Raw genomic sequence first — 27424 nt, 5'->3', positions numbered from 1 at the left:
GACACACCCCAGGTCTGTAAATGGCACTGCTCCCATCACCTGCAGGGCAAGGCCTCCCTCCCTGACCTGGCTGCTCAGACCCTCCAAACCCTCCCCACCCACTGTTCCCTGCTGAGTCCATGGTGCTGTTCCCCAGCCGCTGGGCCACCTTCCTGCCTCTGCTACATGTGATCACACCGATACAGTGGAGTCTGGGCTCCATCTAGACTGGGCGCCCCTTGAAGTAATCACTGGCTTCTCCCCCAGAGGCAGGGCCCAGGCTCAGCCTGGCCCAGAGCAGGTGCCAGGGAAATGCTTGTTGATTAGAACTTAGATCAATTCATAATCAACCATCTCTTGCTGGGGCCAACACAGGAATGCCTCAAAGCTTGGTCCAACTGGGCCCCACCTCATCCTCAAAGGTCAAGGTGGCAGGGCTCCCTGGCCCCCAAGGAGGACCCCAGCTCAGAGCATAGCCTGCAGGCTTGGGACGCATAGCCTGGGGTCAGATCTGGCCACCCCCTGGAAGGAGCTGAGACCCTGCTAGACCCCAGGGGCTCTGACAGCTGGGGTGCAGGGATTTCCCAGCCTGGGAAGGGGAAAGTCGAGGAACTGGACGCCCGAATTACCAGGGCCGGCCGTCTGTGGCCCTGGCAGGATGGCCACATTCCAGTCTCACTGCCGGCTGCTGGCCACTGCAGACTTCTAAACCTGGCCAGACAGACTGAGAGGCTGGGCCTTCTCAAGGGCCAAGTCTGTCCAAGGAACAAAGGCTTCTGGGCCAGGTTCCCAACCACAGAAAAGACCAGCCAGACTTCCAGGACAGCTGGGATTTCAAAATATCTAGCCCATTGTTGAAACACCGATGCTGATGGTTGGCAACTATCATTCCTGCCCCCTTGGACATCCCCAGGAGAGACCCAGGCTGCCTGGGACAGGTCTTGTCTCCTATTTGGCCCATGGAGGACAAGGATGCCCCCGCCCTGCAAGCCCAGGATGCCAGCCCAGCTTATAAGCCCAGCCTACAGAGGCAATTTCTGGGCAGGGCAGCTGCTGGGGCTTAGGCTGTCTTGGCTTTGAAGCAGATGCTGGAGCTCGAGAGCCTTCCATATGGGCCTGGAGACGTTCTGCCTGGGTCCTGTTCATTTGTATCTCAAGAAATGTAAAGCAGATAATGGGCAGAGAGAGAGGGCGAGCGTGCACACACACGCACATGAACCTCATTTTACATTCTCCCTGAGGAAGGTGACTTTGAGCAGAGACTGGAATGATATGAGCAAGCTAGACATGCAGATATTGGAGAAGAGCATCTCAGGCTGAGAAAACAGCAGGCCAAAGGCCCTAGGGTAGGGACATATCTTGGGTTCAAGCTAAAGTGGCCAAACGCTCCAGTTTGCCCCAGACTGAGAGGACTCCCAGCACTTTCCTTATTAAAACCAGGATGAGTGGGTCACCCTAGAAAGGCGGCCTCGCACGCCTAGCAAGGCCAGTGTGGCCAGAGCCGGGTAAGCAAGAGGGAGGAGACAAAGTCAGAGAGGTGATGGGCACTGGGTCCCATGAGGACCTATGAGGACTTTGCCTTTTATTCTGAGACCGAAGTCATAGGAGCTGTTGTTGTTAAGATTTTCTTGTTCATTTATTTATTTTAGAGCGAGATAGAGGGTGAGCAGGGGGAAGGGCAGAGGGAGATGGGGAGAGGGAGAATCCTAAGCAGACTCCGTGCTGAGTCCCACTCGGGGCTCAATCTCACGACCCTGAGATCATGACCTGAGCCAAAATCAAGAGTTGGATGCTCAACCGACTGAGCCACCCAGGTGCCCCGAAAGAGGTAGATTTTTATGTCTCAGTATCTGAAGTTTATTTATTTATTTACTTTTAGTAATCTCTACACCCAAGGTGGGGCTCGAACTCACAACACCGAGATCAATATGCTCCACTGACTAAGGCAGACAGGTGCCCCTGTATCAACATTTTTTAAATGCCCAAAATATAGTATTAATTGAAAAAAAGCAATGGCAAAACTGCGTATTTTCTACCCCTTCAAAACTTCTTACATATACACGTATGTAGGGATGTGTGTGTGTGTGTGTGTGTATTCATAGAAAAATCTGAAATATGACTGGAACCAATTGAAAATTGGAGGACTGGGCGCCTGTGTGGCTCAGTTGGTTAAGTGACTGCCTTCGGCTCAGGTCATGATCCTGGAGTTCTGGGATCGAGTCCCGCATCGGGCTCCCTGCTCAGCGGGGAGTCTGCTTCTCCCTCTGACCCTCCCCCCCTCTCATGTGCTCGCTCTCTCTCATTCGCTCTCAAATAAATAAATAAAATCTTTAAAAAAACTGTCTTTAAAAAAAATTGGAGGACTTATATCTTCATTTCCTATGTACTGTTTGAACATTTAAAATGAAGATGTTATTACCGTATAACCAGAACAAAGAGCACACAAACCCGCATGTATTATATATACACTTATTTCTAGGCCGATTTTTAAGGGCATTATTGCAGGAGGCTTCCTGATTCTTCGGCCTATTTGCCATGCTCTCCTCAAACTTCCCGAATCCAATCACCAAACCGCTATCAAAGAGGATTTTCCTAAAATGCAAGTCAGATGGTGCTACCAATGTTGTTAAGGATGCTTAAACTCTCAGGGCCCCGGGGATGAAAGGCGAGTTCTGTGAGATGCAGTCTGGCAGTCTCTCCTTGGACTGACCTTGTACCATCTCCTCCCCCTCCCATTGCACCTGCCACCCCAGCCATCCTTTGTCAGTCGCGTGCACCGGGGTGTGCCACCCCGTTCCCAGCTTTGCTGTCCTTCCTTTCCACCCCTACTCCCCATTCCTCCCCCGCCCCCGCCCCCGCCCCCACCCCCACTTTTGACCCCACTGACGTCAGTTTATCCTTTAGCTGATGTCACTTCTCTGGAAAATCCCTGAGATTGGTGTTAGGAGAGGAAGATCTCTTACAAATGATCTCTCTGCTCCACAATCTCCACATTTTAACACACTAACCACTCGTCAGTTTCCTGTCTACATGTTAACACTCGATCATCAGGAACATTTTAGAAAGGTGGGCCTTTACCTTGCTCGCCACCCTCTCCCCAGCCCCTGGCACACTGACAATCCATAAGCGCTCAATAAATATTAATTTAGCTAACTACTACATTCAATTTTATCAAACTCTAAAACTTGGAAAGAAGGCAAAAGGGTAACTAGTTGTCCTTTTACTTATTATTATTTATTTATTTGACAGAGAGAGAGAGAGAGCGAGCACAAGCAGGGGAAGTGGCAGGCAGAGGGAGAAGCAGGCTTCCCGCTGAGCAGGGAGCCCGATGCGGGGCTTGATCCCAGGACCCCGGGACCATGACCTGAGCGGAAGGCAGCCGCCCAACCGAGCCACCCAGGCGCCCCTCTAGTTGTCCTTTTAATATCAAAGGAAAACAAAATAAAGGGCTTAAAGGCACAACCGAGTGTACACTGAAGCAGAATAGGGGGTCATTCTCTGCCATCCGTGTGACAGGTATGATTTGGGGGACATTCCAAAGGGCCTGGGACCCACATTTCACCCATGCTTGGAAATAATCTCCCCTCCCGAGTAAGCAGTGACAGTGCGGACCTTGAGTTAACTGGACATCCACTGGGGCGTGGATATTAACACGACAAAGTGCCAACGTGGATGCACACATTCATTTTATTCTCCGGCTGCTCCCAGCAGAGAGACCAGCCGTGATAGGTAAGTTCTCCTGTGAGGAGGAGCCCGAGGAAGGAAACGTCGGCAGTGCAGACCCCTTCCTAGAAGGGGATAACCCCGAAGTGAAGGGCCCATGTGGGTATTAGGGGGAATTCTCCATGACTGCCTGCTTCCTACAGGTCTCGGGCCGGCCAAGGTGTGGCAGGGTGGAGGCCAGAATGGGTGCTCTTATCTGAGCACACAGCGGTCAGTGGCCAACGAGGCCCCAGGCCAGGGCTCCGACTCTGGAGTGCTGGAATGCTATTGGAGTCCATGCACACATTCCTGACCCCCCACTGCCAAAATGTGCCATGGCATGTATCAAAAGAGAACTTAAAACTATTGATGGTGTAGGAGGAATTTCAAGGCCTTTCTTGAGCTACAAAGACAAGGCTGAGAACCTGTTCCAGGCCATCCTAGCAATGGGGACACGACTGTAATGCACAAAATGTGACAGTTTGGAGGGTCTTGGGGCACTTTTCCCACCCACCTTCCAGCTCCCAGAGAGGAAGCTGGGTAGCTGCCCGTCACCACTGGCCCTCCCAGCCCCCTCCTTTGGCAGCTGGTCAGCTCCACCACTACAGCAGCTCGTACGCATGGGATCATGCTCTTCCTTCTTTTTAGGAGCTGGATGGCGGAGACGGAAAGCCTCCCACTTCTGCCTTCTCAGAAGACAGGACGTCATCTGCACACATAAATCAGAGCGGACGGCTGAACTCGCTGGGCTGGGCAACCCTTGCCTTCCATGTTCTCAGTTCATTACCTTGCCAATTAACAAGGACAAACACGCCCAGCCCGGAGAGCTTCTTCTAGGGCTCAGACTAATTCTGCAAGCGTGGGGCTTGGTGGCCCTTCTGAGACCTGCAAAGCCTCCCTATTCTCACTCTGGGTTGTCAACCCTCCTTTTTGGACAAAGGGGCAGAAAACACTCAGAGAACGGCTCCTGGACAGAGGCTGAGCCAGCCAGGAGGTGGAGGCCCACATCGTGTCGGGACTGAATTCATGCTTTGCCCTCGGGCATGCTGGCGCCTTGCCTGGCCCTCAAGCCACACGCTAGACCCACAGGTCTCTGCCCCTCTGCCCAGCTACAGACCCAGCACCAGGCGGCTTCTCCCAGACTTAGCTCCAGGCTGAATTTCTCCAGCTGAATCATCTGCACAGAAAACCAGGGAGCTCTCAGCCCTGGCCAACTTGCTTCGCCTCCGATGCAGGCCCCCTGGGCGCTATTTTAACGTATGGACTTTGTGGCCATAGTTCGCACTGTTTCCTTGCTGGTGGTTTCTTCCCCGTGGATTTTCCATTCCCAAGTACCCATTTGCTCCTTGGAACGGACTTCGCCTGGTCCTGGCTGCCTTGGTGGGGCCTTCCTCCTTTCCTGGAAGGTAACTCCACGAAGACCCTTGTCTCTGCAATCCCAATGGCTAGCAGCAGCTCCCCGAGGCTGGCCTCCTTGCAAGGAGGAAGGTCTGACAGTTTGGTGGCTTCTCCCTGCCCGACAGACATTCACAGCCCAGAGACCTTCCAAGCCACAGTCTGCTGAGCACCAGGGCTGCGGCATCAGGGCCCGTCACCATGGCAACCCTTGGCTTCCCAGGCCGGCCCAACCCATTGTCTGCCTGGCAGCTCGGCTCAGTTGTTTGCTGACTCCCAAGACTTTGCTTACTCAGCTCCCAGCATTCCCAGATGGACCTGCTGCCCCTCGCCTCCAAGTGGGTTTTTCGGACTGCCCCCCAGCCACCCTCTGCCCCACTCTTCCCCTGGCCAAGCCTTGGAAATCTTTCCACTTAGCAAAGCCTTTCTGAAGAGGCCCCTTACAGGACAGGCGGCCCCTGTATTTATTTCAGCCGCCGCTCAGGCTCAGCTGGTCGGCCAAGGCTCGCTCCCTCTGCCGGGCCAGCACAGGGAGAGTGAGGACGGGGCTGCTGAGCACACACTTGCTGAGGCAGCGACGGGCACAGGCCCCAGGCTGGTTCTATTTTTTTTTTTTTTTTTTTGAGATTTTATTTATTTGACAGAGAGAGACACAGCGAGAGAGGGAACACAAGCAGGGGGAGTAGGAGAGGGAGAAGCAGGCTTCCCGAGGAGCAGGGAGCCCGATGCGGGGCTCGATCCCAGGACCCTGGGATCATGACCTGAACCGAAGGCAGACGCTTAACGACTGAGCCACCCAGGCACCCCATGCACTTGCAGAGTTTTTTTTTTTTTTAAGATTTTATTTATTCATTTGCGAGAGAGACAGAGAGAGAACAAGCAGGGGGAGAGGCAGAGGGAGAGGGAGAAGCAGACTCCCCACTGAGCCGGGAGCCGGATGCGGGACTCGATCCCAGGACCCTGGGATCATGACCTGAACCAAAGGCAGACATTTAACGACTGAGGCACCCAGGTAGCCCTGGTTCTCCTCTTTTAATTCAAACTTCTCTGACAGCAAAACTCTTCTTTCTAACATACTCTCAAAGATGGTACAGAAAAGACAGCATTTTCTCTTAACTTACATCCTTGGGCCCAAAATAAAACTCCCACCGCACTCAACACTGAAATGGAGGGGCACCTGGGTGGCTCAGTCAGTTGAGCGTCCGACTCCTGGTTTTGGCTCAGCTCATGATCTTGGAGTTGTGGGATGAGTCCTGTGTCGGGCTCCGTGCTCAGCGGGGAGCCTACTTGAGGATTCTCTCCCCCCTCCTCTGGCTCTCCCCTCCCTCACGTTCACACTCTCCCCCGCCCCCACAAAATAAATAAATAAATCTTTAAAAGAAGTACTGAAATGGAAAAGAGCACAGGCATTTGCTGAGGTTTCCTGTCTTCCCCGCTCTGGCACCCAGATTCCACCTTCCAATGCTTTATTTTCCCCAAAGTTTTTGCCATAATTTCTCCTAAGTGTTTAAATAACTTCCTAGAATAAAAGAGTCTATTTATATATGTAACAAAATTACACAATTAAATTCATGTTCTCAAAAATATTTAATGATATAGAAGTTCACGAGTTAAGTGAAAAGAGCAGGATAAAAAAGCCACACATGCGGCAGGACACCGATTTTATAGAACACACACACACAACTCAGAGCAACACCAGACAAGACAGCGTCACGGCAAGAACAGTGATTACCTACGTGGTGGCGACTGAAAGTCACTTTCTACATGTGCGAACGGTTCGTACAACTTTAAAAGCAGTTACACAGGGGTTTCTGAAGAACTGCCAGGAACGGGGACTAACGGCAGACCCGGAACTGACCCCCCAGAGCTCTGACAACAGCACACTGGGCTGGAAAATGCTTGAAGGGAACCCTGCCCGAAGGCAGGACGGAAAGGCGGCTGTGGATTTAAACATTTAGTTTCTTCTTCATCCCAATGTGACTGTGAGGAATACAATCTTGGTCCCTGTCTTCTCGGGGTACTGCCCCGCTACATACAGACAAGCCTCGTGTACCCCCGATGACGCAGGCACCCCGAGGAACAGCCACCAGCCCATCTTGAAGACATCAACAGGCTGAGGTTGAGTGTCTCCCACAAAGTCACAGCGGCTGGCCAGGGCCCCTCAGGATTCCAACTCAGAGCTCTCATACCAAAGCCTATTGCCTTAACCACTATATTGCCACATCCAAACCTGAGGGATAAGACTACCAATTAGACAATTAAAACAAAAAACCACCACCATCTGGCACAAGGAAAGGAACGTGGGCCTGCATCTCGAGGCACTCACACCCCATGGGGCAGAAATCCCAGGTGCGGCGTGGAGGCAGCCACCCGTCCCAGGGGTGCCAGCCCAGGCCTCTCCCAGGCTGACGCTCAGACAGTGACGGCACCTGAAGGGCCCACTCAACCATCCTTCTCCCCTTTCCTGTTTCCAGGCCATGCTCTCGAGGGTCCGCCATTTCCTGTCCCCAGGCCCAACAGAGGACAGCTGGGAACTGACCTTTGTTTACAAACTAAAACCCCAGAATCCAAGAATCTTGTCATTTATTTTCACATCTATCTTTCCTATAAAGGAATCTCTTCTAAAGACCTGGCTTTAAAGAACCACAAAATCAGCAACTAGGGTTTCAAGGTCTAAGTCATGTTATTTCTTTTTCTTAAAATAAGCATGGGCTACTTTGGAAATCACACACACACACACATGATTGAGTTTCTGTTAAGAACAACGCAAGTGTAGAACTTACCACCATATTCTGAACCACAGGATGATAGAAATGACAAAAAGCCCCAGCTGCTGACGTCGACAATCACAGGGACAGATATCCAGGGTGGATGGCACGGCTGCGGGTCTGACCAGGGCCCCCTGAGCTGGCCACAGAGCCAACTCTCCAGGATGCCTGAGCCCTCCGGAAACCCCAGGCAGGCTCCCGGGCACGCCTGCCCCCCCGCCCGCCAGACCAATGGCTGGCAGCTCCCTCTAGTGGCAATGCCTGCCTCCTCCATATGCACAGCCCTCAAGAGAGCAGGACATCAGGCCAAAGGCAAGCCTGAATGGAACGGAACGCTGGGGCACCGCTTTCATTCCTCCTGAGACCTGCCGCCCGGGACCGAGAGTGAGTATCGCTGTGAAGACACAGGGAACTAGGGAAGGAGGCAGAACGCTGATGATGGCAGATTGTCAAAATTCTTGGCAAGACCAAGACAGAAAACATGCACAAGGTAAATTTAAATATAAATAAGATGCAACGAAGTTAAACAGTCTCTAGGGAATCAAAACCAACCCTGGGGGGTGGCAGAGTTCCAGGGAGCACGTTGGGTCTGAGATGCCGAGGGGCCACCAGAAGAAACAGGACAAAAACCAACAGTTTAAATGAACAGAGACGTTAAAACCCACATCTGAATAACCAGCTTTCCACATAATCTGTAGGAAGCTGAATCCACAAGACGAATTTGAAATGCTACCTAAGACTCTCACAGATTTAAATGCACAAATAACGTGACCCCGCCTGATATCCTTGGTTACCCAAATCACTTCTGACCCTGGAGGATCAAGAATTGTGACAACCGGGGAGCAGACGAAGAATGGGTTTCCATCATTTCCCCCAAAGCCATCCGGAAGAACAGCATCATCACCGGCCTCCTGCCCCCGCTTGGAGAAAGCGCTAGGTGGCAGATTCATCTGCACATACAAGTTCCCGTCAAGCCGTAAAGGGCAAGACGGGGCTGTCCAGGCGCTGCTCTGCTGCTCCTTCTTCCAAACAGCCTGGGGTCCGGCGCTGCCCACAGCATGTCCTCGGTCTCAGGTGAGAAGTCAGTTAGGACAGAGCTCATTCTAAAGAGACCACAGGAAAGGTTTCCTGGATTTGAGAGCAATTCTTTCAGCATAAAGTCATCAGATGAAAGAACCCCAAAAAACGAATGGCTCCAGTCCAAACATTTTATCTATGAAACCTTGATCACACTGAAGAGACCAAACGTGATCTTTGAACACTGGACCACGGGAATGAAAGAGTGTGTGGACGGCATCAGATGAGCAGGGGATGAGCATGACCCGTGGCGGTGACTGTCCACAGGCAGACCCTGCTGCTGGGACCTCCTGCCTGTCTGTCATCGTTGGGCGAGGACCAGGGGAGCCCTCACATCCTGTTATGCTCGCGAGCCTGCTGGCCGGCCCTCCTTCCTCTTTGGTAGATTTTTGTGGCCCCAGTTTCCCTATTTTTATTTAGATTCCAACAACCAGGTCTTTGAAGAGCTTTGTGAGGAATCAACAGTGTTCTCTCTGTTTTAATGGTGTACAAACTTCTCCCTGCTGCTTTAACCCTTTAGAAAATAAAACAGTTAAGTATGAAGAAGCATACAGAACACTAGGGCAAAACTCTTAAGTCATGGAGTTTTCAAAAGAGTTAAATTGACTCTAGATTCACGAGTTACAGAGGAAACACTGTTTGCGACATAAGTGCACCATTCCCTGCCATCACCATCAGTCTGACTTCAGGCTGGAGACGGAGTCCAGTTTTCCGGTAAAAGCTCCTTCCCTTACTATGTCAGTATCAGTTTATTTTGCGATAGAGTTTGGGTTTTGGGTGTACTTTCTCTTCACGCGTCTCCTCGGTTTCTCTTGCTCCAATTTTCTCTGATGCTCCAGGAAGTTTAAAGTTATAATCTGTGGTGATGTAAGGTATTGTCCCTTCGAGCCCATGCTGAAACAGAAACATGAAGAGAACGTATGGAAACACCCCAAATCCTGCCAATTAGTTTGCAGCATTTCATTTCTTCCCCAGAAAATACTGTGAAAAGGGAGAGTCTGGGTGAGGTCCTTGCACTCCTAAGACCTCTGGTCTCCCTTCCTGCAGAGGGTCCACTTGACCCGATGGCCCAGGTACAAAGGTGACTGCTGCCTTTCTGTCCAATTCAACCGCACAAACACATCGACCAGCACAAGAGTGGGGGGGGGGGGAAGGCGTGGGTGCGCCTCTCTCTCGAACAAGTTAAGCAGCTAAGAGGGGAGAACATCCACTGCCTCCCCACGCCACCACACAGATGTCCTCAGCCAACATGACCTTCCCGCGACCTTCTCACAGGTGCATCTACAGACCGGCATCAGGAAGGAGTCATCCTGGGGAGACCACCTCTGTTCTCCCCTCCCATAACCTACTTCTGGGACAATGTCTCTACCACGGGGCTCCTGGCCACGAATGATGGCAATTCATGGCCATGGGCCTCTGAGGCCACCTGGATACTCCATTTGCCTCGTTCAGCCTCTCCAACAAAGTGTGGAGTTCCCGCACAATAACCCGTCCCCATGATGCTCTCTGGCTACCCCCAGGGCTGCCCCTGGGAGTGGCACTCACTTGGCTCTTGAAGACACACTGTGGAATGGAAATGGCTCCGACGAGCAGACAGTTCACATTTCTTAGCTCCTCTGGGGACACAGGAGTGAGGATGTGGTAAAGCCTCTTCTCCATGTCGATCCCTCTACAAATTCCTTGAAGACACAAAACACACACAAATAATCCTTTCTGGAAGGTATTATACCTCCCCACCACTAGGAATTGTAGAATGGCTTTTAAAATAAGAATTTCAATTTCAACTGTGTTTTGCTTTGAAAATATAAAGTTCCAAGAGATGGGAGAACTTGACTACTCTTGGTCAAGACTCGTCAAATCTCCCATCTCTTGGAACCTTTCCTCTTGGTCAGCCGTGAGCAACCAAAGTGGCCAAAGTCCTAGACTGTCTCAAGTAAGGCACACTCAGGCCAGGAAGAAAAGCCACCCCATGCGGAACACGCAAATGACTCAATCTTTCCCCGTCCTCAATTCCTTCTTCATGGTCTGTACCAGGTGACACAGTTTCTGAAGTAGTGCTGTCTAACTCAGAAACGTGTATTTGATTATGTAAGAGTTTTGCTAATTTTCAGTTACATAGGTCCAGCACCCTTCCAGAAACATACCCTGACATTTATTGACCTCAGTGAGCCAGGGGGACAATCATGTGAGGTAGGCTTGGCAAAGGAGGAAGGGCCTAAAGCATGGCCAGGCCAATGGTCCAGGGCCAGAGTGATGGGGGCACCAGGACGTGACATACTCCCATCTGTCCTCAGATCACCCGAAGGTGCCAAGCCCAGCACAGAAACGGTGGTTCTGACTGGCAGAATAAGAAGAGATGAGACAGAGGAATCAGACAGGTTTTGGAAACAAGCTACCACCCCTGCTAGGGGGTTGGATGTGTCGAATGAAGGCAAGGGGGTGCCAAGGTAGACCCAAAGGTCTGGCGTGAACACCAGAGTGAATCTTCCAAGGACTCCTCACAGGCCTGGGAACAGTAGATGGTGCAGGGTGGAGGGGATTTGGGGAGAAAATTAGGACCTCAGTCTTGGACCTAAGTCTCAGATGCCAGTGAGATACCCAAGTGGAGAAGCGAGCTGGGCTTGGAGTTCAGACACACAGTCATGCTACAGAGATCCTGTGGGAAGTCAGCCTAAAGATGGATCGAGGGCCCTAGCAGATGGACAAATGGCCTAGGGAAAACATGTCAAGTGACAAGAAGGCCATGACCAGGCCCTTAGGAATCCTGGCAGGAGAAGCAGAGAAAATGCTGCTTCCTTCCTGCCCACCAGCCCCAGGCACACTGTCTAGAAGCCAGAGGCACTCTGACCACTCCAGCTGAGAGATAGATCCAAGGTCAAGACCAGCCACATACAGTTGGAGAAGGGTACTGATTTCAGTAGGTATGCAGACATGTTTTACTTTCACTCACCAAACCCCAAACAATCACAGATTGGAGTCTGCGCGAGTAGGATGGGACCATTTGCGTATCCTCTGACATCATCCAGGATCTTGCAAAGACCAACCCAGCTGGCATTCACAGCGTATAATATATGGGTAGGAGCGACATCAGCATGAATAATCCGGAGCGCAACTGCATTGAAAGGGACCTGGAAAATAAATGTGCACTTCCCTCTATTAATTCTACTGGAAAGGCTACTTTTAATTTTTAGAAGTTGACTAGGCAGGTAGGTATCTGAAGTTATATTGGCCAAACTACCCACCAAAAAGTATCAAAACAGAAATGCTAACAAACACTGGTCAGTGTTTCACTACTTTAATACAGAGTACCTAAGAAATTCATACAAAGTTCTTCACCAGCCAACACTTGCTAGAAATCCAAACTGATGCCTGGAACTTTCTTATCTGAAGAGACACATTAAGACACAAATCTGAAGATATTCTAAATGCGTTAAAGTCAGGGGGGGACTGAGAAAACCCCACTTGCTGAGAGGTCTCCTAATGTCAGAAAGCAAACCTCCATTCAGTGAGAAAAAGCTTCCATCTATTCTCTATGTAACATACTAAATTAAGAAAAATGGATTGAACTCCAGGAGCACAAGGTAAATACAGTGGAGCCTTGAACAACACAGGGGGTAGAGGCACTGACCTCCCCACCCCATGCAGTCAAAGATCAACAAATAACTTCTGACCACACCCCCAAAAAAACTTAACTCCTAAGAGCCTCCTGTCGATCAGAAGCCTTCCCGATAACATAACAGCCGATTAACACATACTTTGTGTGTTGAGTGTATTATATACTATATTCTCATGACAAAGTGGGCTGGAGAAAAAAAATGTTATTTAAAAAATTACAGGGAAGAATACATTTACAACACTGGACTGACTGTATTCATCAAAAAAACTCTGCATATAAGTGGACCCGTGCAATTAAAACTGGTGTTGTTTAAATGTCAACTGTAACTACCCTTAATGTGTAACTCTCTGGGTAATTCCCGATTTGTAAAGTACAAAAGTATTCTATTATACTGTTTAGATTCCAAAACCAAATTTGAAATAGTAAAAGGCAGATGCAATTACTGGTAGATAAGCTTCAAGTTCCATTGTAGAGCATCTCTGAGTAAATGACCCCCTTGACCAAAACTTCATTCAACTAACTGCCTGAGATTCTCCAGGAGAGAAGATCTCACCATCAGGCCTGGGAGACACATCCTTGTTGGCCAGCCCCACTGCTCCTGCCTCAGGAGTGCCTCCGGAGTGTGACCTCAGGCCAGGGTCTCTACCCGCCTGTGCCCGTCTCCAAAGCTGTAAACAGGGAATGAAAGAGCCTCTCCCTCACTGGGCTGCCACAAATCCATCGAGCTGTTCCATCTCAAGTGCTTAGCAGAACGCCCAGCACACAGGGAGTGCTTAGTATGGATGGCACAGGGTGAATACTCTGGGCTCCAGTCCCAGCCCAAACTTTTACTAGCCACCTCAGGCAAGCTGACTCAGTGTCCCTGACCTCAGTTCTAGCATCTCTAAAATGGGGTAATAATAAAACCATTGTGAGTAAAGAAGTTAACAGGCTCAGAAAAGAGCACAGCAGAGGGTAAGCATTTAGGAAATGTCACCTATTGCTATTTTAATCTTTTGTCATCTGGAATTCTAATATCATGGTGGTTTCTTCCCAAAATAATTCTAAGGAGCTAGGATTCCAAGATGCAAATACTCTGGTGCTAGAATCCTTTTTTTTTTTTTTTTTTTAAAGATTCTATTTAGGGGCGCCTGGGTGGCTCAGTCGTTAAGCATCTGCCTTCGGCTCAGGTCATGATCCCGGGGTCCTGGGATTGAGCCCTGCGTCGGGCTCTCTGCTCAGCGGGGAGCCTGCTTCTCCCTCTCCCGCTCCCCCTGCTTGTGCTCCCTCTCTGTGTCTCTGTCAAATAAATAAATAAAATCTTTAAAAAAAAAAAGATTTTATATTATTTGAGAGAGAAAGAGTGAGAGAGCACAAGAAGGGGGAGCGGGAGAGGGAGTAGAAGAAGCAGGTTCCCTGCTGAGCAGGGAGCCCAACACGGGGCTCAATCCCAGGACCCCGGGATCATGACCTGAGCCGAAGGCAGATGCTTAACGACTGAGCCACCCAGGGGCCCCTAGAATCCACTTTTGACAATAGTATGAAATGCTTTCAAGAGTGGTCTCTGGGGGGCGCAATCAGTAAAGTGTCTGACTCTTGATCTCAACTCAGGTCATGATCTCAGGGTCGTGAATTCGAGCCCGGCACTGGGTTTGCACGCTGGTCATGGAGGCTACATTTAAAAAAAATAACAACAAAAAAAAGAGTGGTCCCCATTTGCCAGGAACCACTGCGAACACTCACTGAACCCATACAACCATCCTCTGAGGTGTGGCACAGCCTCCTTTCTCCAGGTAAGACGTGGACTCACACACAGCTAAACAGTGGGAGCGCTGGAGCTGGACTGCCTGGTGCCACCTCTGGGATCAGGCAGAACATTCTTAACCAGCACGGAAGCACAGTCGTGCCCAACACAGGATAGCAGCTAAGAACATGGACTCTCAAGCTAGATTACTCGACCTCCCATCTGTAAACTGAGGCAGTTACAGAACCTATGCCACAGGGCCGTTCTAAGGATAAAATGAGTGAAGCATCATAAAGTGGCTGGAGAACACACACAGGAAGCCCCACGAGGCCTCGTTACATCCACAGAGAATCCCTCATCCAAAGTGAGGTTACCTGATAGGGTGTGAGACCGTGTAAAGGACAAAGTGGTTTTGGCACTGGAGGCTGCAGCTGGCCGAGGTAACCTAGTACCGCCAAATCTCGAAGAACTTTATTATGCGACTCTCTGCAAAGTAAATCAGAACAAAGTAGAGATTTAACCTCAGAAACAGAGTCCATTGGTCATTACACAGGTTACGTGTAGAGAGATCACACATTCCCACCTTAACATCTGCAGACCCTTTCTCTAAACCCACTGGAGCAACATGACATGTAAAGACTCTCCTTCAATAAAAGCTCTTGGCAACCAGAGCTGAATGCCACCTCTGGATACGGGTCTTCCTCGATTTACAACGGGGTTCCATCTTCATTCACCCACGAAAAGGGGAAAATATCAGACATTGAAAACGCCTTTAAGACACCTCACCTACCAGGGGAGCCTGGATGACTCAGTCATTGAGTGTCTGCCTTCGGCTCAGGTCATGATCCTGGGGTCCCGGGAATCAAGCCCCGCATCAGGCTCCCTGCTCAGCGGGAAGCCTGCTTCTCCCTCTCCCACTCCCCCTGCTTGTGTTCCCTCTCTCGTTGTGTCTCTTTGTCAAATAAGAAAAAGAAAAAAAGACACCTTGCCTACGGCACATCACAACTTACCCTCGCCTACTTTAAACGTGCTCAGGACACTCACATTAGCCTCCAGCCTGGCAGAATCACCTAACACAGAGCCTACGCTGTATGGGCAGAGAATGGCATCTGTACTGCGGCTCACCCTCCAGGCTGACCTGAAGCTCAGCATCAGGACAGAAGGTCATACGGCACCATGCTTGCCCAGGAAAAGACCAAAATTCAAAGTACAGTTTCTACCGAACATGTATTTGCTTTAATACCAACATAAAGTGGGAAAATTGAAAGTCACACCATCTTAAGTCAGAGGTTGTCTGTGTTTCCATTGGGACAATAACAGCTCAGAAAAGAACAGATTCTCCTTCATGAACATAGGGCTGTGAGACAGATTTGAAAACTTGTGGAACACTTAATTCCTTTTAAGGAATTGAGGGCAGAAGGCCTTGTTGAACTGCACAGAACTTCATCCTCCAGCCATGACAGTTTAATTACCTGTTTCTCGGAGTTTTCCTAAACGCAAAGTCCGACTGGACGCATATCAGCTTATGTCCAGTGAACACAACTGGACTCTCCTTTTCTTCGTCAGCGAATTCCAAACTCTCTGTAAACTCTGCCAGTTGGAAACCTCTGTCTCTGACTCTGGACTTGCTCTTGGTGTACAGGCCGTCCATATCATCCACATAGTCAGGGGTCAGGTTCGGCATGTATTTGCTCCGGCCAGAACTGAACTGCACGACGTGGCTGGGAGACAGCAACCGGATGAGATCGATGAGAAGCAAAAGCCCTTTGTCTGTGAGGGGGAGGACACGGGCAGTTGGTGAGCTACTAAAACCGTGACACACTCCTATAAGAACATGGCACAGCTGTTCTGAGACAAAGAAAGGATCCCTAAGAAGAAATCTCCTAGGGCGCCTGGGTGGCTCAGTTGGTTAAGCGACTGCCTTCGGCTCAGGTCATGATCCTGGAGTCCCGGGATCAAGTCCTGCATTGGGCTCCCTGCTCAGCAGGGAGTCTGCTTCTCCCTCTGACCCTCCCCTGTCTCATGCTCTCTCTATCTCATTCTCTCTCTCAAATAAATAAATAAAATCTTAAAAAAAAAAAAGAAAGAAAGAAATCTCCTAAAAACTGGGCTCCAGCGTTACTGCCTGAAGCCAAAAGCTTATTCACATGGCCCCACCTTTTTGGCCAGATGTGCCTTCCCAGGCTTACCTGACACCCAGCCCATTGTGTTGATGATGAGAGGGGACTCTCTCTTGTAGGAGCTGAACACATACTTTATTATCTCAATATAATTTTCACAGTTGTTTTTACAAGCAGGTTTCCCATAATATACCATTTTCTGTGGTGTCCTCTGGTGGGTGAAAGGTGGTCCTAGGAAGATAAAGGTAAGAGTTTGAATCTGTGACTATTTAAAAGGAGGTGAGGGTTTTTCTTCGGCCATCACCAGTGACAAGGATCCTTAGGAAATCAAAGACCGTCCTACCAGACCATTCTACCACTAGGAATAGTTGTATCCCATTTTCAGAAATCCAAGCTTTCCGGGCACCTGGGTGGCTCAGTCAGTTGAGTGTCTGCCTTCTGCTCAGGTCATGATCCCAGCGTCCTGGGATCGAGCCCCGCATCGGGCTTCCCTGCTCAGTGGGGAGTCTGCTTCTCCCTCTGCCTCGCTTCCCTGCTCATGCTCTCTCTCTCTTAAATAAAATCTTAAAAAAAAAAAAAAAGAAATCTAAGCTTTCAACTTCATACAAAGACATGCTCATTTTTACATAGAGTTAATCCCAATTCTGTCCTAATATGACCATTCACTCAACAAACATTTACTGAGCACCTGTAACACTCTGAGCATTGTTCTAGATACTTAGGATACACCTGTGAACAAAGCAACACCCATCCTTACAGGGTTGACGTTCTAATGAAAGGACAAATAAGAACAAGGGCAATCACTTGCTGGAATCTAGCACTTACTATGTCCCATGTACTTCACATTAGTCTCTGATGTTCATAAAAACCCTATGAGGTAGGTAGTATTACTATCTCCATTTTTAACTTGATCAAGGTCACAGAGTGAGTAAATATCAGCTGGGCTTGAACTCAGGTGAGCCAGCTCCAGGGCAGACGCTCCTAACTGCAGTACCGGTCTGTCAAGCCTGAGCCAACTCCCCTCTCTGGTTGGGGCTGGGAACTCACTCAGCAGGCTGGTGACCAAGACCACATGCCAACAGTCGGCAGGGTGAGGGCCTTGGTTAATGTGGTTGGTGCAAGGCCACCTGGGACAGGGCTGGCGAGGCTCCCCTCAAGGGTGGGGTATGGGGATTTGGGGCAGCCCACAGCTGAGGAAGTGGCCTGCAAAGCAGAGGGATTGAACAAATACAAAGGGACTGAGTAAATATGTAAATACATGGAGAATAATCATAGCCACGGTTCTTATCATCAGAGATGAAACTTATAAATATGGAAGGGGAAAGGCTAACTAGAATAAACCCGGGCTGTCAGACTGGAATCGGAATGATAGCAATAAACTCATGGCTCTTAATACATAGGGAACATACAAACAAGGAGATATAGATGCAGTGTGTATACACATGTATGTGCATGTATGGATCTAAGCATGCGTATATTTCCTAGCTCTGTCCACCGAGGGGGGCCCACAAGCAGTCACACCCCAGAAGAAATAACACACTTCGTTACAGGCAGAGTGGAAAACGCTGGCAAACACTTATCTTAACCAAATGATCAGAGTTAACCTCTCTGGTAACAGGGCAAACTGACAGCTTGTTGATATGATGCACTGAGAACAGAGCACCACATCTCAATCAAACCACAGGGACATTTGATAAATGTACTCTTCCAAACTGCCAAGGTCTTAAAAGATAAGAAAAGCTGGACGGAATGCTCCAGACTGGAGAAGACTAAAGATTTGCAAATACACACTGGGCCCCGGCAGGTGGCTGGAGGACAGAAGAGGGAACAGTACCACGGCCGAACTGCTACCCTGACTCGGTGGCCGCATTATGACTACGTATCATAATGTGTCCTTGTCTGGGGAAACACCTGCTGAAATATTAAGGGGTGAAAAAGGAAAAGAAAAGTAAATGGACTAGGGAAAATGTAAAAGAAGAGAAGGAACAATGAAACCAGCTAGAAAGCAAAATCTAAACAGTTTTGATAAAACTGTAAAAACAGTATGAATGCCCTACTTATTTTTGTCAAAAAGTCTGTTAAATCCACAACGAATCCAGCAACCTGATCTATCATCTGCTTAAAAGTCAACTAAACAAAAACCAGACAAGTATCTCGACAGACGCAGAAAAAGCACCTGACAAAGTCCAACACTTTCATGATACAAACATTCCACACACTAGAAACAGAAGGCAGCTTCTTTAGCCTGACGATGGGAATGACAAAAACCTGCAAATGACAGCATACTTCTGGTGAAGAACATTCCCTCTAAGGTGAGGAACAAGAAAGAGATGTTTTCTTCTATTCAGCACTGCACTGAAGGTTCTAGCCTGAGAGCGCTAGGAGACAAGAAAAAGAAATCAAAGGCATCCAGACTGGAAAGGAAGGGTGAAACTATTTCTATTCACAGACGACGATCTTCTAACTAGAAAATACCAAAATATCCACAAGAAACCTATTAGAGCTAATATGGGAATTCAGCAAAGTTGCAGGTTACACAGTCAATACACAAAAATCATGTGTGTTTCTATACACCAATAGTGAACAATTTGTAAAAGAAATTAGGAAAGCAATTCCATTTATGGTAATAAGTGAAAGAATCCAACCCTTAGGAACCAATCTAACCAAGTGAAAGACTTACACATTGAAAACCACAAAATATTGCTGGAAGAGGGCGCCTGGGTGGCTCAGTCATTAAGTGTCTGCCTTCGGCTCAGGTCATGATCCCAGGGTCCTGGGATCGAGCCCCATATCGGGCTCCCTGCTCCACGGGAAGCCTGCTTCTCCCTCTCCCACTCCCCCTGTTTGTGTTCCTGCTCTCTCTGTCAAATAAATAAATAAAATCTTAAAAAAAATAAAAGTGTCTGCCTTCAGCTCGGTCATGATCCCAGGGTCCTCAGATCGGGTCCTGCATCGGGCTCCCTGCTCAATGGAGGGAGGCCTCTGCCTCCCTCTCTGTCTCTCACGAATAAATAAATAAAATCTTAAAAAAAATTGCTGGAAAAAATTTAAAGACTTAAGAAACTGGAAAGACATCCTGTGTTCATGTATAGGAAGATTTATCATTATTGAGATGTCAGTGTCACCCAAAGTGAGCTATACACATTCAATCAATGCAATCCCTACCAAAATTCAACAGCCTTTTCCGCAGAAATGTAAAAGCTGATCCTCAGATTCATACAGCATTGCAAGGGTACCAAATGGCCAAAACCATTTTGAAAAAGAATGAAGTTGGGAGGATTCACATTCCTCCATTAGCACAGAACTGGCATAAAGACAGATATATAGGCCAATGAAATAAAAGACAGGGCCCAGAAATAGGCCCTCATATATATGATCAAGTGCTTTTCCACAAGGGTGCCAAAACCATTCCACGGGGGAAAGGACAGTCTTCAACAAATGATAATTGGCAAACTAGACATCCACATGCAAAAAAATGATGTTGGATGCTTTCCCTATATCATATACAAAAATTAATTCAGAATGGACCAAAGACTTAAATGTAAGAGCTAAAACTTACAAAATTCCAAGAACATTAGAAAAAAAAGTTTTTTTTTAAAGATTTTATTTACTTGACAGAGAGAGACACAGCGAGAGAGGGAACACAAGCAGGGGGAGTGGGAAAGGGAGAAGCAGGCTTCCCGCTGAGCAGGGAGCCCGATGCGGGGCTCGATCCCAGGACCCTGGGATCATGGACCTGAGCCGAAAGCAGACACTTAACGACTGAGCCACCCAGGCACCCCTAGAAAAAATCTTTACATTGGACTTAGCAACATTGTGAATATGACATCAAGAGAATGTCAACAAAAGAAAAAATAAACTGGAAAAAAAAGGAAACTGGATTTCATAAAAATTAAGAACTTTTGTGTATCAAAGGACACCATCAAGAAAACAGAAAGAAAACTCAAAAGACGGGAAAAAATGTTTGCAAATTGTTTATCTGATAAGAGATTAACACTCAGAACATATACAAAGAACTCCTAAAACTCAGTAACAATGCAATTCAAAAATGGGTGAAGGACTTCACAGACATTTCTCCAAAGATCTACAAAAGGCCAACAAGCACAGAAACAGAGGCTCAACATCATCAGCCATCAGGGAAATGGCAAATCAAAGCCACAGTGAGTTATCAGGGCACATGTGACAGGATGGCTGGGATTAAGATGATAAGATGTGGAGAAGCGAGAGCCCCTGAGGATGGGGATGCAAAATGCAGCCACTGTAAAAAAAACAGGCTGGCGGTTTCTCAAAAGGTTAAACATGGCGTTACCACACGACCCAGCAATTCCCCTCCGAGTGTCCATCTGAAAAAACTAAAAGCAGGGACCTGCACAGGTATTTGTATGCTGATGTTCACAGCAGCACTATTCCCAGAAGCCAGGAAGTGGCAACAATCCCACTGTCCATCAACAGCTGAACGCATCAACAAAATGTGATCCATGTATACAATGGAATGATACTCACCCACAAAAAGGAAATGAATTTTGATTATCTGCTACAATATGGACTATCTTAAAACACTTATGTTTGGAGGGTGCCAGGAATGGGGGAAATTAGGTGATGGGGATGAAGGAGGGCATTGTTGTGATGAGCACTGGGTGACGCATGGAAGTGTTGAATCACTGTACTGTACATCTGAAACTAAAATAACACTGTTAACTGGATTGAAATAAAAACAAAAAAATAAGCAAAAAGAAGAAAAATCATTATGATTAGAAAAAAAAACAAAACAGGCACAAGGACAAATAGTGTCTCCACTTACATGAGGTATGTGGAGTAGGCAAAGTCACAGGGACAGAGACTGGGACAGAGGTTAGCAGGGGCTGGAAGGAGAGGAGGGGGCAAGTGTTCTTTAATGGGGCCACCATCACGGTTTGGAATGATGAAAAAGTTTCGGATACAGACAGTGGTGAAGGGTAGAGAACACTGTGAATGCACTTAATGTCACTGAATTGTACACCTATCAACAGTTAAAAGAGTAAATATCATGTTGTGCATATTTTACCATAAAAAAAAAAAGCAACATGGGACTTTGGTCTGGAGTCTGAACCAGAAAAAGTACATTAGAAGGCTAACTAGTGAATTTTGAATAAAATCCATGGATTGGCTAATGGTATCATGTCAATGTAATTTCTTGGGGTACATCATTATACGGTTCGTTTTTTTTAAGATTTTATTTATATTTATTCGTTTGACAGAGACAGTGAGAGAGAGAGAGCACAAGCAGGGGGAGCAGCAGAGGGAGAGGAAGAAGCAGGTTCTCCACTGCAGGGAGCCCGATGCGGGACTCGATCCCAGAGCTGCATGCTCCACCAACTGAGCCAGCCAGACGCCCCTTACATTTTTTTAGCTTTTTGTAAGATCATTATATTTGAGTTTTATAAAACCAAGACATCAAAGAAATGTGTAATACATACCTAGAACTGGTTCTGTAATATTAAGTAAAGAAATGCAACCTGGAGGCGTAAATTCTGTCTGTCCCAGATCACATTCCAAATAGTCAACGCAGGAAATACTGAAAATTTGAAAGGAATAAGGAAAATCTCAACTACCTTTACTCTGTCAAAAGAATAAATCAGATCTTACAGACTTTATGCAATACACAGGCACAATCTACCCTATGCGGCCTTTTACGTAGAATGCTCCAAAGATGGCAATCAACATAAAAAAAAAAGTAAAAAGAAAATGTGATGCAGGCATGGTCACAGTACCCATTCGTGATATGGATACAACTTTGTCTTTCCTAAAATCTGATTTTTAAAACACAACAGAATTGCTCCCTACTCTGAACCGCTGGGTATGGACAAACAGATTCTGACGCCAAGTGACTCCTCTTGCACACTCACCGATAAGCACGGTCAGTTCACCCCGAGAGGCCGATGTGCCTCACTCCAAAACACAGCCTAACAGAGAGTGCCGTCACTCCGCTGAGTGGCTTTGCACAGACGTGTAGATAATCCCTACTGAGAAGTCAAGATGCATTCCCATCTAGTTTCTTAAATCAAAAATCCTATTTCATGACCCTAATCTGATAACGTATCTAAACAAAAACAAAAACACTCTTACCTATTTAACAACTGGTTAATGAGGTACCTATTAAATGTTGACTTTCCAACGTCCTGAGAGCCACAAACCAGAATGACAGGGCAGCCGTCTACTTCTTCTGGAGGTAAAACAAACATTGAAACCTCAAATTAGCCACCTTCGTTAGGGCTCTACCTGTAAATTGTGATCCTCTGAGGCCCTGGGGGATGAATGCTCCCTTTACCACCAGGTATCACTCACCACAGGACACGGTGACCAACTCCTCCATGGCCGACAAGGCACTCTCTGTCAAACGAAGACCGTTTTTCTTCTTCTCTCTTCTAATGCCAACAGACCTCAGGGCTACATGTTCAGAGTTAATCTGGAAGGTTGGACTCTGAAATGAACAATTTAAGTTTTAAGAAAACATGAACACAAGTGCACGTCTCTTCCTCCAGTTTTAAATTAGTAAGCCTCAAACAGTCGTGAGCTATGAAAGGTAGATCTGAGCCCACCCTCTCACCCCCACAGCCATCCCTTCAGTGAGCCTCATCAGCTACTCCTTCAGTTGTCCGTACCTGTCCTCCTGGCTCACATTCACTTCCAAGCTGCCATCACCTCTGCAGGAGACCCCGCAGGAAAGGAAAACGTGTGCGAGTTTAAAAAGCGATTGCCACAATAACAATTCAAAAGAGACCACAGCTGTTGAACAGGTTGGTGCTTTAGAACAAAATCAAGGCTGTCTCCAAAGACATAAAGTAAAAAGACAACGAACCCATGCAGACCGGGCTGAAAGAACGTGGAAAACAGGCCCACTAAGCCCGCGGGTGCTCTGCAGAAGTACCAGGAAGCCACCGGCCAACCCAAGGAATGGAGGAGCAGGCCCTTGCTGCAGCGGATGGGGCTCCAAGGGAACAAGGTCTCCGTGGTGAAGAGAATCAATGAAGAGACCCATCCATGATCACCTCCTCATTCAATTCATCAACCCCAGGATAAAAACATCATAAAAGGAACAAGAATCAGTCTGGCGTGTGACTTCCTATCAGCAACTATGGATTCTAGAAAACAGTGGAGCAAGGCCTTCAAGGTTTCGAGGAAAAAAACTCTATACTGTGCTCAACTATCAATCATGGAGGGCAAAATAAGAGTATCTTATAAAATGAGATCATATAAAGTTCACTATCTGCCTTGTATGAAAAAATAACTCTAGAACGTATAAAAACACAGTGGGGGAGGGAAGGTACCCAAGAAGGAGCATAAGGAATATAAAGAGTGGTGGTGAAGTCCCAGAAAAAAAAAAAAAATAAAGCTAAAAATGAATGAAAACAGTATTAACGTGTTTGGAACCTTCACTTGCAAGAGGCAAAGGCTTGGTGACACAGGTTTCCCATTTCCTTCTCCATGGCCCTCATCCAGCTACTGGGTCTGCACCAGACCTGTGCTCTTTGTCCAGCTCCTCTGAAGACTTCCTGATCATACTCACCTGGTTTTTCTCCAACATCAGTGACCCCTACTTCTCAGTCTCTACTGCTCCCTCATCCAGACCTCTTCTTGGTAGTGCCGAAGGGCCGTGACTTTGAACCCCCTTGTTTTTCTCTATCAACTCCCTTGGTGTTATTATCCCACCTCTCGGCCTTTGGGCCATTCTGCTGAAATTCCAACAGAATTCCAACATTCCAACGGAATGTCTAACAGGCAGGTCAAGGTGAACATTTAAATCTGCTCCTCCCACGGTGCCCCCATCTCAGTAACGCCCTGCACCCAAAAGCATGTATTCCTTGGTTCTTCCCCACACCTCACATCCACAAGCCTGATAATCCTGCAGATCAGGCTCAATTTATGGCTCGTGGGGGACAATTATAGCAATAGAACTTGACTTTAAGAAAGTAATAACACAGCAAAAATTTGGAGGCAAGAAAGAGAGAGATGGGAGAAATTATAAGTAAAGTATATTCATACAGGAAATTTATACTATCTCAAGTTAATAAATCAAGATAAAAAGATAACCATTTAAAAAATTCCAACAGGCGGGGCACCTGGCTGGCTCAGTCTGTAGAGCATGGAACTCTTGATCTTCGGGTCGTGAGTTCAAGCCCCACGTTGAGGGGTAGATTGTACTTAAAATTAAAAAAAAAAAAAAATCTTTGGAAAAAACATAAATAAATAAAGTAAAATTTCCAAAAGGCATTTGATCACCTACAATATGAAAGGATGGCTTTCACTGGGCAATAAAACGAGGAAGGGGAGACAATATTTTTCATGATACGCCTTTCTATGCTATTTTACTGCACACACAGATGACGTTGTGTACAACCTACAACACGACAGACTGATTTTCCAAGGGAGCATCCTACAGCCAGCTGACGTGTGACTGTTCTGGTGAAAATAATTAGCACAGCTCCAAATGAAAACTAGTCCTACCTCTTGTACGAAAACGTAAGATAAACCTGGATGGCTAACTAAGAAGTTCACAGTGGGGGTTTTCAGTTGTTCTAGCATCACAATGGAACAGAGAGGAGAAAAATTCTTCATCAACCAACATCTGTCATCTGTAAAGAGAAAAACAAACTACCTTAGAAATAGCAACTCCATTAAATTCTACACTATTTAGGACTACCTTCTTTTCGGCTGAACTGTCAACTTTTTGAGAGCAGGAATTATGTCCAAGAGCCTTCTTTAGGAAACCATACTGCATATCAGGAACACACCTGGATGGAGAAGTCAATCCAGGTTTGCTTTTGCTACACAATATAGCTGTGTGGTCTTAGGCCATTTTTCTCATCTGTAAAATGGTGAAAACAAGTTCCACTCAAGTTTCACTTTAAATAGACACAGAAAAGTGTGTAATGTCTAGGCAATAGGAAGGACCTAAAAATAGCAGCCTTATTATAGTACACCCTCAGTAAATTATCCAGTTACTTTTCTTACCCCGATTAAGATGAGATCTGAGCAAAGCTCGGGCTTCCCTTTTCATCTCCTTCTTGCTTTTCTCAGGCATGGAATAATGAACTGCATTGATAGTCAATCGAGAGTGGGTGTAGGCAGAAAAGACATCTTGGGGAGGCTGGCCTTGGCTGATGGTAAAACCAAACACCTGCACTTGGCCATAGAGGCAAGTCACACGACAGATCCCACTAAAAGTAAAACCCTAGCAAGGAAGAACAAAGAAAGGAAAACATAACATTACTAATTCTGTTACTAGAGACTGAAATTTTCTAAACTTTTTTTAACTAAACTCTATGCTGGAGATGGGACTGGAAGTGACAACTTGAGATCAAGAGCAGCACGCTCCACCCACTGAGCCAGCCAGGCACCCCCCCTTTTTTTTTTTAGTTTTCTAAAATCTTAATTGCTATTCACATATCGAAGGGGAGGGGATTTCCAAGTAACAATACATTGTACTAGGTGACCATCAGGTACTTAATACCTCTAACCTAATTTCATATCCCAGGACAGTTACAGAGATGGCTGGTGTATCCGGACACATGAACAACAAGGGGGGGGGGTCCCACGAACTGGGCTCTGCTGTTCTCACGGATCCCTATCTCTACCAAGGCCCCCTGCCAGCCAAGTGTCTCCCATTCTTGGGTTTTCACTTTCCTCTCGCACTGGAGGAAATCCAATGCAAGCAAGGGAAGAGCAAAGGACCTGCAATTAGGCTGCCTGGATTTGAACATAGCCCTGCCTCTACTGAGTACCTTCTATCAAGTTACCTAAGCTATAGCTCAGTTTCTTCGTAAATTTTCGGAAATAACGGTAATGACTCCATAGACAGCTAACAGTATTAAAAGGGCTCGTAAACCTCACTCAGAACATAGAGCCTGGCACTTTCTAAGCACCCAGTAAATGTGACCTTGTAGTATTATTTACTATTATTGAAGTCCCTCTCAGCTCTGAAGACCTAGAGTCCCACAACAGGGTCCTAGCTACCCCTGCTCAGTACCACCGCCAGGAGGAATGCGCTCCACCTGCGGCCGGAGAACCTGCAGATGGGGCAAGGTCTTCTCCCAGCCCGCAAGTCCTGGCGCTGCCGCTCCTCCGGCGGGACCCACCTGCTCGAGCGGCAGCAGCACCAACGCGCGGCCCGGGCCGGCCGGCCGCACCGGCGGGATGGGGAGGCTCGCGGGGCCACTCGGGGCGGGGGCTGCGGCCGGAGCCGGGCTCGGGGCCGCGGTCTTGGGCCTCCGGGTCGCAGCGCGCGACACCAGGCAGCCGCTCTCCCGCCAGTCCGCGCCGGCTGCCTGGGCTTGCAGCAGCCGCCGCCGGAGCCGCCTCCGGCCGCACCAGCGCAAGGTCCCGAGCCGGCGGCGGGGCCGGCGGCTGAGAACGAGCTGTGTCCGAGTTTTGCGGGCACGCAGCCACGTGGAGCGAAAAGGACCCCGCTTGAGCAGCAACTGCGAATCCGCCATGCTGGCCACTGGCGCCAGTCGCGCGAGAATCTCGCGAGATCCACTCGCTCCGCCCCGCGGCCCGTCGAGAGGCTGAAAGAAGTGGCCTGGGTGCCGCGAGCGCCCTCTGCCGGCGGCCCCAGCAGTGCACCTGGGCCTCCGCCGGCCCCTCGGAGGCTCCCGCCGGCCTGGGGGCTTCAGGGGCGGCAGCCTTGGCCACACCCCACCGGGCCGTCCCTCCGAGGGCTTCATTTACATTATGCAAAAGCCCCACCCCGGCCAGATACCCGGCTTTGAGTCCTGGGCCGCCTCTCCGGAAATCTATTTGGAATTTTTCTTGCAGAAAAAGAACCGGGATTGGCAGTTTAAGCAAAACCGGTCTATTTGCATACTGTGTTTGCATGCAGTTGTCTTTGGGCTGAGGGGAGCCACCCTGGATAACAAGGCAAACCCACAATGATTCACTCAAACTTTCAGTGTCCGAAAACTAAGGCTGGGAGGAGGTCAACTCAAAGCCATGTCTCATTTGGCAAACTGAGGCCCGGGTAAAAGGCTCCAAAACCCGGAGCCCCTCCACATTCTGTCCCCCAAAG

General features: G+C 48.1%; 1 protein-coding gene across 2 annotated transcripts; it reads right to left on the bottom strand.

The window, feature by feature from the left end:
- Window positions 1-6650: 6650 nt before the first annotated feature.
- Window positions 6651-26861, bottom strand: NOL9 (nucleolar protein 9). 2 transcript variants are annotated; one of them, XM_028108455.2, is made up of 12 exons: window positions 26496-26861; window positions 25372-25591; window positions 24865-24992; window positions 22705-22840; window positions 22486-22582; window positions 21837-21934; window positions 16450-16611; window positions 15733-16030; window positions 14635-14746; window positions 11872-12049; window positions 10467-10600; window positions 6651-9815 (listed from the first exon to the last, which is right to left on the bottom strand). In XM_028108455.2, the coding sequence occupies exons 1-12, from the start codon at window positions 26850-26852 to the stop codon at window positions 9666-9668; spliced, it is 2070 nt and encodes a 689-aa protein (XP_027964256.1). In that variant the 5' UTR covers window positions 26853-26861; the 3' UTR covers window positions 6651-9665. The 2 variants fall into 2 exon arrangements, with proteins under 2 accessions (XP_027964256.1, XP_027964257.1); XM_028108456.2 differs by having other exon boundaries at window positions 22486-22579.
- Window positions 26862-27424: the final 563 nt, after the last annotated feature.

Source organism: Eumetopias jubatus, unplaced genomic scaffold, assembly GCF_037043125.1.
Source record: "Eumetopias jubatus isolate StellerSeaLion01/CBP00866 unplaced genomic scaffold, mEumJub1_p1.0 scaffold_4, whole genome shotgun sequence".
Taxonomy (NCBI): domain Eukaryota; kingdom Metazoa; phylum Chordata; class Mammalia; order Carnivora; family Otariidae; genus Eumetopias; species Eumetopias jubatus.
Note: the sequence above shows the minus strand (reverse complement) of the source record. Positions and strands in the feature narration are given on the sequence as shown.